The sequence below is a fragment of the Pundamilia nyererei genome, unplaced genomic scaffold, assembly GCF_000239375.1.
Source record: "Pundamilia nyererei isolate P.nyererei 1_Seehausen unplaced genomic scaffold, PunNye1.0 scaffold00434, whole genome shotgun sequence".
NCBI lineage: Eukaryota > Metazoa > Chordata > Actinopteri > Cichliformes > Cichlidae > Pundamilia > Pundamilia nyererei.
In genome coordinates, this window is record NW_005187835.1 from 157903 (window position 1) to 167842 (window position 9940).

The window sequence follows — 9940 nt, forward strand, 5'->3', positions numbered from 1 at the left end:
AAGGCGGAGACGGCAGAACCACGATGAGAAAGCAAGTGGGAGCGGACTGTGGGAATGATGGAGAGTCTAACAGCCAGATTAAAAACGGAGAGGAATACGAGGAGGAATTGGACCCACGAATTCAGGTATGTTGCTAAAGAACCGTTTCCCTCCCCGCATTAGCAAATGCGTCATATTTCCCGAGCCAAACAAAACTACGATAAACGCCGACCGTGCATGGCAACGATCTGCTCCTGACACAGACCGACGCCTGGGTCAAGCCCATCCCCTGTCTAACAATATTTCCAGCTGTCTGGTTGTATTCTGCTTTTAAAACACGTCGTCTTTCCCGTGTGTTTCCAGGAGGAGCTGGAGCACCTCAACCAAGCTAGCGAAGAGATCAACAAGCTGGAGCTGCAGCTGGATGTGAGGAGGTCACAGTAAACCTGCGGACACCCCAGCCCCCACGTAGTTTTGCGTTTTGTTCATACATTAGGGTAACAAAACCCGAGACCCCATTGCAAAGTAAAAGCGATCTTAAGGTGAATGTAATTTCAACATTACCCAACACTAAAGATATAATATGTCATGAAATAAATGATAAATATGAAGAATACATTTTACTTGAAATCAGCAGTATCCATGCTCAAAGAGTCGCTCAGTCTGTGCAGGTTTCCATATATTAACACTGTGAAGCACAAGGAAAACATTTCATTAGGCTTTTACTCACTAATGTTCCCCCGTCTGTTTCTCTCTGTTTTTCTTCATTCTGTACTTACCCAGTCATCTGTTAACTCTTCCCTGAAATCTCTGCAACGTTCATTTTTCCTCAGCTTCCACCATTTATTCCTTGCCTCTGCCTTCACTCGCTTCCACTTCTTGATGACCAAAGTCATCCTGCAGACTAACATTTGATGCTTCCTAGGTACATTCTCCATCTAGCAATCTTCTCTTTCAGATTGCACCTTCTCCATAGGAAGTAGTCCAGGGGTCCTCAGTCCCAGTCCACGAGGGCCGGTGTCCCTGCAGGTTTTAGATCTCACCCTGGGTCAACACACCTGAATCACATGATTAGTTCATTACCAGGCTTCTGCAGAACTCCAAGACATGTTGAGAAGGTAATGTATCCATTTAAATCAGCTGTGATGGATCAAGGACACATCTAAAACCTGCAGGGACACTGGCCCTCGTGGACTGGGATTGGGGACCCCTGATGTAGTCCAACGTGTAGTATCCTCCTCCTTATAGATCATCCCATGTTCCCCCCTCTTCTTGAATCAAGTGTTCACCGCAGCCATTATTTCCATTTTTTTGGCAAAATCCACTGCCATCTGTCCTTCTGCATCACTCTCCAATCCAACACCTCCTCATCAGTTGTGTTACCTTCATCTACCAGTCCACTCAAGTCTGCTTCAATCACAAATCTCTCAGTCTTGAAGACACACTCCACCCATTCATCCATCTCACTTCCAAATTCCTTTCTCTTCTAACTGAAATCCAACCTGTTGGGCATACGCACTGAAAACATTCAACATCACCCCTCATGATGCTGTCTGACACTCTCTTCATATCCACAGGACTGTTTTCATGCACTTCTTCCACACTAACCCTATCCATATCCACGTTTAATCTCTTGTCCTTGCTTCCATCCCATCTGGTCTCCTGCACACACACAATATGTGGTGAATGGACTGGTTATAGTGCTTTTCTAACCTACTCAAGCACTCAAAGTGCTTTATGCAACATGTCATATTCACACCCATTCATACAGGCACTGAAGATCGCTTTTAGAGGACTTTGGTCTCAGTTTCTGTTACTGTAATGCCTCGTATATAGTGAGGGCTGGCTTTACTGTGTTTCTTGAAGTGGGGAACATTTTGGTTCCCTTGGCCAGGACACCCACTCCAGGATGTTGGATCTTCAGGAGTACTGAGATCCAAAAGTGGCCAGTGGTATGCTGCTCCCATAGTAATGGCTGCAGCCTGCTGCTGTTCTCAGAACGTTGCCTGCTGCTTTTGACTGGCCGGTAAGCCAGTGCTGGCCCGAGGTTTGGTTTTTGACCGTGCCCACAGCTAAACCCATCACCAACCACCCACCTCAGCATGTATTAACCAGGTCTGAACTACGGTGTTACAGACCGCTGGTCCCCCAACCTTTGTTATAATATATAATAATGACTACATATGTAGTAATCATTTCTACATCTGTGTAGGCCAAATAAAAAAACATTAAAATTAAATATCCAGTTTTATGTATTCAAATTTGTGTAAGGAAATAGAGGGCATGTACTGTACACGCTTCATCATGAAGAGTGCACTATGCCTCGCTCTAAAATAAAAAGTCCGAACAGCGTAACAATTATAATACTGCTTGAAATGGCTAATGATAAATGGAAAATATAAAAACCCAAAACAGCTCTGTTTTTGCTTTCACTGGGGCATACTCCTACTGTCCTCACACAAACACACACCTGCTGCTGCCTCTGTTGTGACTGTCTTCTGTTTTCCTCCACTGCTCTTTGAGCATTGTCTGTCAGTCAGTCAAGGCCGAGCAGCTGCTGTCTACTGGTTGGACCTGAAAGTTGACGTTTCATTTTTTTAAAAACTTTATTTAACACAGGGATCACTAAGGTCAAAGTGAGTGAGAGCTACTGCAACAGAGAGAGCGATGTGTTATTCACAGAGCGTGAAGGTGAGTAAAGAAGGTTGGCTTACTGGTTTGCAGGACGAAGCAAGGAAAGAGGGCAGGGTGGTTCTCAGGGTGAGTGGCTGAGTGATGCAATGAGTGGAATAGGATGTCCGACCTGTCTGCTCCTTTTCCAGAGTGGAGGTACGTGGTAGCGAATAGGAGGCCAGGCAGGTGAGATCCATAGTACTCCAGGAGGCCAAAAGGTAAGGGCAGCAGCAACTGACAGGTAAGTTGCAGGCAAGCAGAGAGTGAGTGAGGATGACCAGCATCAGAGGAAGTTGGTTCCTAATAGAGCTTAGCCAATGATGATCCAAGTGTGCAAACTGGAAACACAGAGAGCGCAATGTGCTGGACTGCACCAGCTTGATATGTGAGACATGAAAAGTGGGTTGACTGCATAGCATCGGGAGCGGTCTGAGTCTGACAGCTGATCACTGAGTCCATCTCGTATGGACCTATGTAACGAGCAGCCAGTTTTCTGGTTACCTGAGTGAGAATCAGAACACTTTATTAATGCCTGCGGAAATGATGTGGTCACAGTTGCTCCAAAACAGGAAGAAAAGTAACTGAATTAAGCAATAACATGTATTAAAAAGTGAAAAAAACAAACAAAATAAATGTAATGTATACAAATAGCACAATTAGAAATAACCTAGTATATTATACAAATTAAATGTATATGGCTTCCGCTGCACTCAGCCGGAAACTTTAACAATGGACTGATACGAGAGAATTTATGACTGTGGGTTAAAAGCCTTGGTGCAGCATTTTGGACCACTTGAAGGTGATTTAAAGAAAACTTTGACAGACAGGAGAAGAAAACATTACAATAATCTAATCAGGAGGCGATTTCTTAAATGAACAAAACAGGAGCGGGTCACAGACTTGATATCAAAAAACAGAAAATGATCAAAAATTAATTTGATCATTTTAAAATTAAAATTTATTTTACCGTGGATGAGAAAGGACCCAGATGTTGTCTAATATGGGGCCTAATACTCTCTGGAGCAAGAATTGATTTCCTCCATCTTTAAGGGTTATGTCTCACTGATGCTGCTGATGCTGATGTGCTCCTGTGACTACCCAGCACGCCATCACCGTCTTAGAGTCCAACTCCATCCCCAGGATATTACTGGCCTTGTCCATCCCTTTATTGAGATTTTTGGCTGACGCCGTCGAGTGCTACGTTTGCTTCAGGCTTAGGTGGCACATGTTGCAACAGACTGCCTGATGTCCTTCTCCAACATGCCCCTCCAGAAACGGCGTCTGAGGAGACTTATGGTTCTGCTCACCCCGAGGTGGAATTCAAAGCTTGAAGAAAAACAGCTTAGATGTACAGGCAGGCGAGGTGGGCGGTCTGAGCCAAGTAAATCACAGCAGAACAAACAGCTGTGGGGACATAGCGGTGGCCAGGGGGACCTGAGCCAAGATCAATGGTCAATTTGCAGGCCTTTTTGGATTGTCTCCTCCAAATCCAACAGGTACGCCCAAAACTACAGGTGGGCAGGCTCTTTTGGCTGCGCAGGACAGGAAGTGAGAAAGTGTCCCGAGTGACCATATTAAAAATACTTGCACACTGGTTAGCCTCTCAAGCCTACAATGCCTGATCTGAATGTGTTCAGGCTGGGGCTCTGAAGGAGAGGGCAAGGAATTAGGAGCTGAGCGAAGGAGAATATATTACCATGGGCTCAAAGCTGGCCTTGGCGGATGCTCTGGGGGTCGTGTAATTTTTTTGGCTTCCCTCTGATATGTTTTTTTTATCCCCTGTAAACACTTTGTAACAGATTTCTGTCTTAAAAAGTGCTATATAAATACATTTTACTTACTCTCTTTTAAAAGATTGTGAATTCTGAGAGAGAAGGACACCACGGTTTGTCACCGGACATTAACTGATCAATCATCCGGTCATTCAAAGCTTGAAGAAAAACAGCTGAGACATTTATTTGGGCCAACCTGGTTTGGCTGCCACAGTCCGGAACTCGACCACAAATTGTGCTGCTTTACCTTGGCGGAGATTTAATAATTTCCTTGTGGAAGTTTGCTCAGACATGGAGTCAGTGAAAGTCCTCTTCAACTCATTCTAAAAAACATCATTTGGGTCAGAACGTAAAAAAGACTTCAGTCCACGCCAGCGCTGTTCCCCCCAGTAAGCTAACCACAGGAGGGAAGGAGGGCGACGAGCGACCGAAAGCTAACAAGCATCATAGCAGCAAGCCCCTACACTGTGCCAGCTCACCGGTGAATGGTTCCAAAACACGGCTGTGACCCCACGACTGTCAGCATTACATCCCTCTTTTACCCTCTTTTTCTCTTCTGCACACCTCTTTCTTTCTTTCTTTCTTTCTTTCTTTCTTTCTTTCTGTCTGTCTGTCTGTCTGTCTGGATATGAAAAGAAGTTACAAGTAGCCTAGGTCAGCCAAACTAGAACTAGAAAAACGTCATTTTATAATTCAGTGTGTGTGCTAGGGGTGGGTTTTGATTATCGATTTTCCGATTCTAGCTTGAATAATGTGATATCAATTCATTAAAACCCTGAATTGATTTTTAAATATAAATTCATTTTGCCAGAAATGCCAGAATCTCGTGTTAAACTAGCAAACAGTTAAAACAGTAAATGAGAGCAGTGCACAGATTCTGCACAAAGACGTAAACACAAAGCGCGGACAGGCTGACGCATCAGAATCAGTGAGCTGTCGGCTTTCTCACGATGGCACGTACATGGACACGCCATCGGGGCTGAAAGCTGACAGCTCACAGATTCTGAAGCTGCAGTTTTGTCTCTCCAAACAAAGTTGACTGAAGCAGCAGCAAAAGAAGATCCAAACTACGCTTCACGTCTCGTTTCACATAAACATCGTCATGAATTCCCTCTGACTTTTGCTGTTTTGCGTCCAGCACGATAAAATCACACTTCATGCACAGCTCTCTCTCTCTGTGTACTTCAAGAGCAGTTTCCCATCTCAAATCTCTGTTTTCTGCATTATTCGCATGCTTATTATGCACAAGTCTACTGTTATGCACAGCGCTGTCGGCTGCTGTTTTTTTTCTTTTTAAATTTAACTTTCGACAAGAAAGCCTCATTTCTGCTGTTCTGTCTTTAAAATGATGCAAAATTGCATCTGTGCAGCTGTGTCTCTAATAAAACCTCTGTAACTTTGCTCTGCGTCACTTCAGCAGCATCAGGTAATGTTCAAATGTTGATTCGTGGTTTTCTTCTGTTTCTGTTCTACTGCAGAGTATTATTAGGGTTATCTGCTATAAGAAGACAGGACACGAAAATCACCTTCATGTTTTTCTGTGTTTTATCCTCAGTTACTTTGACACAAAGGCCTCTGCTGTGATGCTCACACCTTTGATAAAGTCTCACAAGTGTCAGCTTTCTTTTTATAGATATAAAAATATGGATATGAACTGATAAGTGATCAGAATTATAATATTTCTGACTGTCTGAGGTAAAGTTTCCCTGATTCAAATGGAGTCGATCGAATTGTGGATCGAATCGATTCTAGAAGTCAGTTACGATACCCAGCCCTAGTGTGTGCGTTTGCGTGACGGTGTGTGTTAGGGTTGTAAAGACTTTTCTCTCAGGCTTTCTTTTTTTTGCAGACTTTGTCACAGGAAGTCAGATTGGACGCCATCAGTGAGAGTGCACTGCTGTTTTTGCATTCTACTTAGCCTACGTCCACACGTACACGGGTATTTTTGAAAACTGAGATTTTCCGTTTTCATTTTTAAAAAATAATCCCGTCCACACGTAAAGGCAGAAATGAAGGAAAACGCTGCTATGAACATGCCAAAGCAGCAGGTGGCGCTAGATTCCTAAACGTGTAGAAATGTTGGCCAATCAGAAGTCTAGAAGCCTCGGTGGGAAAAAGTAAACAAAGCTGGGGCATAGAAGCAGAACCGAGTCGTATGTGTGGAGGGACAGTAACTGTGTATATGTAAGCATCTAAACACTGCAGAGAGTAGAATTAACAGTATTGTAGAAATTCATTTCACCGAAACAATAACGTGGCGCACAGTGTGACGTCAAAAAATGCGCACACCTTTGACGCTGCGTTTTCTGCGTTTTTCTAGTCCACACATACATGCAAAAACTGAGTTTTCAAAAATATCCACCCTGGCCGGAGTTTTTAAAAATCTCCGTTTTCAGTGACCGAAAACGCCGTTTACGTGTGGACGATATGTGCAAACGCACAGAAAAATCTGCGTTTTCAAAAGTACCCAGGTACGTGTGGACGTAGCCTTAGTTCATTTTAAATTCTTGGCATCTTTAAAAGCATTATTTGCACACCGTGTTTCATCCAAATGAGACTTGTCTTATTTGCTGTGAAGAAAGCATCAAACTGGGTTATCTCAGTTCACATGGGTAGTATTGCATTAGCAGGTTTCTGAACAGTGTTCACAACCCAAGATTTTATGTTCAATAAGTTTCTAAACTTTTCATGATTGCTGTGCAGCCAGTCTGTGGTCTAAGCAGCCAAGTGACTTTGTGGTCTGTCTTTATCTGCAAACACTTTGTGCCTCTTGGTATCCTGTAGTTGATCTTTCTATGACGAGCACACACTCACTGCAGATTTTTCAAAGTGCTCAAATTGCTCTCAGAGTGTCGAAGAAATTAATATCAATCTGTAGATCCATGCAGGCCTTTTGCAATGATTCAGTGTAAAAACAGATCATTGAATGTGCAGTGTGACAGCTTACATAAACTCGTTTCCTAAATTGTTCACAGATCAGTAGTAATGAGACTGACCCTCTAACAGCACTGCCTTAAGATCTGAGAACAGTGCTGACCAGCCTGAAGCAGGTGGTTGACCATCTCGAGAACAGTGGTCAGCTGGCTGAACAGCTTCCTGTCAAAGCCCTTATATAAATCAGCTGACTACTGAGGCATCGCAGTACACCACAACAACAGGAATAGCATATCACTGGCCACTTATGGATCTTCTATTTGTCTCATATTTTGCATATTTGTCACATTTACTTAGATGGTTGTTGCAAGGGTGAAGAAAAGATTAAAGATCGGGGGACAGAAGTCTTGCATGGTTGAGTGGCTGAAACTCCACATACCCTTTGCACACCATAGCAATTATAACATTCATTTGAAACTGTTTTGCCTTGCCAAGTAATTTTGTACGTTTTTTGTCCCGTAGGCATAATTTTAATCTCCAGCTGCGTTCCATTTATGAAGCTGTGATCACTGCTTGATTAAACACTAATTAGAAACATTTAAAGAAGTGCTAAAATGAAGTCTGCTATGATTACTGCTGGATCTTGTTTTTTCATAAGAAACTAGAAATTCTCTTATTTTAAGGTAGGAAAAGCTCTACTACAGAACCTTTCAGACCACATATTTCTTTTTTGCTTCCACAGTGTCTTAATCTGAATTCTGTGAGTGCAGATGCTGAAATATTCCAGTAACCTATCCAAAGAAAATCTATGAGCATAGCAGAAGTACATTTAAAATGCTCATGGTTCAAAAGCAAGTGCATCTCTGACCATTATCTGTGAGGTGTTACGTAGACGCTAGCAGCTATGTTATGTTTCTAAACTGAGGTGAAGGTTTTAGTAAAGTGGTGTTTGTTTAAGCGATATATTGAATGTCAATCACAGAACTTAGAATGTAGGTCACGGATATAACAATAAACCCCTTTTTCCCTTCTCTGGTGCTTGCTTAACCTACTCAAAGTGTTTGTACACTTGACTCCTGTCTTCCTGTCACAGCCCCAGATGCCACAGTGAGTTGTGTCAAGACTCACGGTGTGTAATGTAATGTGCAATCTTATGCGTGTGCTCCCTCAGGACGCCAGGTCGAGCTACAGGAGGATCCTGACTGATTCTGCCAGGAAGCTCAATGCCCAGGGCTCCCAGCTCGGTGCGTGCATTGACAAAGCAAGGCCTTATTATGAAGCTCGCAGACTTGCCAAAGAGGTATGTGTTTCTACTGCTCACAAGTCAACAGAGTGAGATATATGCAATCAGTTAGCAGTTTATTAGAGCTGCTAAGCACAAAGTATGGTAAATGGACTGCTTCTTATATAGCGCTGTTCTACTCTGTCTGAGCACTCAAAGCGCTTTATACAACTAATTCATTCACCCAATCATACAAGCACGTTTTCAAACTGTTTAGTGCTTCCTGTCTAACATTCATGCACATTCACACTCCGATGAATGCATCAGAGAGCAGCATGGGGTTAGTATCTCTCCCAAGGATATTTGGCATGCAGACTGGTGGAGCCTGGGATTGAACCGCCAACCTTCCGGTTAGTAGCTTACCTGCTCTACCACCTGAGCTGGGCAAGATATTCAAAAGGTGGGTACAGGTTACCCAATCTGGGACAGGGTTGCTGAGGCTTGGAGATCAAGAGGTGGTTGGGCTGGTTAGGCTTTAGGCCTTGGGGCTGGGGTCAGTCAAGAAGAGCTACAACGACCTACCCACACGATGGTGAAGGTCACTGCCAGTCCAGGTCCCAGTTGAAAAACAGGCTGTAGGAACAGGTTGGGAAAATGCAGCTGTGCCCTGGAGGCAGCTAGAGTTCGATGCAGTGCTTTATTTCTTCAAAGAGATAATTGTGCATCAGTGTATGAAACATTTTCGACTGCTAGAGAAGCTCACCTCCTTTACTGGGGTCATATCTTTAGCTATTGTATGTTGGCAATTAGCAGCTGATGTTCTTAGGTGAGGTACCCAGCAGCATGTCAGTGTGGTGAAGGGCCATGGAGGTCCCAAGTTGTGTCAGTTTCAGTCCCAGTCATGGCTGAAGGCATAGCTATCTGAGACAAGGCAATGTGTGAGAAGGACCTTCCTTCCATCTACAGCTATATGCAGTGTAATGTGCTACAGCTTAACACAAGAACAAACGACTGTGGCAGAATATATCACATGAAGTCACATGAAGTCCTGTAAATGGTGATTCTTGATTAGTATGTATGTGACAGGGAATGGGAAGGTTGAGCCTTCTAAATCTTAATAGAGAGTATAACAGTTTATTTCAATGTGAATTTCATGGTGTGGAATGTGGCCATCAGTGGATGGTGTGTTTGGCTGTATTTGACAAAGATGGTGCCGGTGAGGTCGGCTGCCGTCACGACTGCTCCGACCACTTTTTCTTTGTCTTTGTTTTTTAAGTTAGTTTTCAGCGTTTCTAAATCGGCAAAATCACCACCATTGAGTACATTAGGTATGACAGTGACACTCTTGTTTCTATTGGTATACAATGTACTCACAATTCGAAGTTTTTAACTCCGGATCCGAGCTGGCCGAGTGAGATCT

General features: G+C 43.4%; 1 protein-coding gene across 1 annotated transcript in view; it reads left to right on the top strand.

Moving 5' to 3' along the window:
• The first annotated feature begins 6 nt into the window (after positions 1-6).
• sh3bp5lb (SH3-binding domain protein 5-like, b) overlaps positions 7-9940 on the top strand; it is a 21910-nt gene continuing 11976 nt past the window's right edge. The window contains exons 1-3 of the mRNA XM_005753505.1: positions 7-125; positions 343-405; positions 8470-8598. Coding sequence (XP_005753562.1) covers positions 24-125; positions 343-405; positions 8470-8598 — 294 coding nt within the window. The 5' untranslated portion in view covers positions 7-23. The remainder of the gene's footprint in view (positions 126-342; positions 406-8469; positions 8599-9940) is intronic.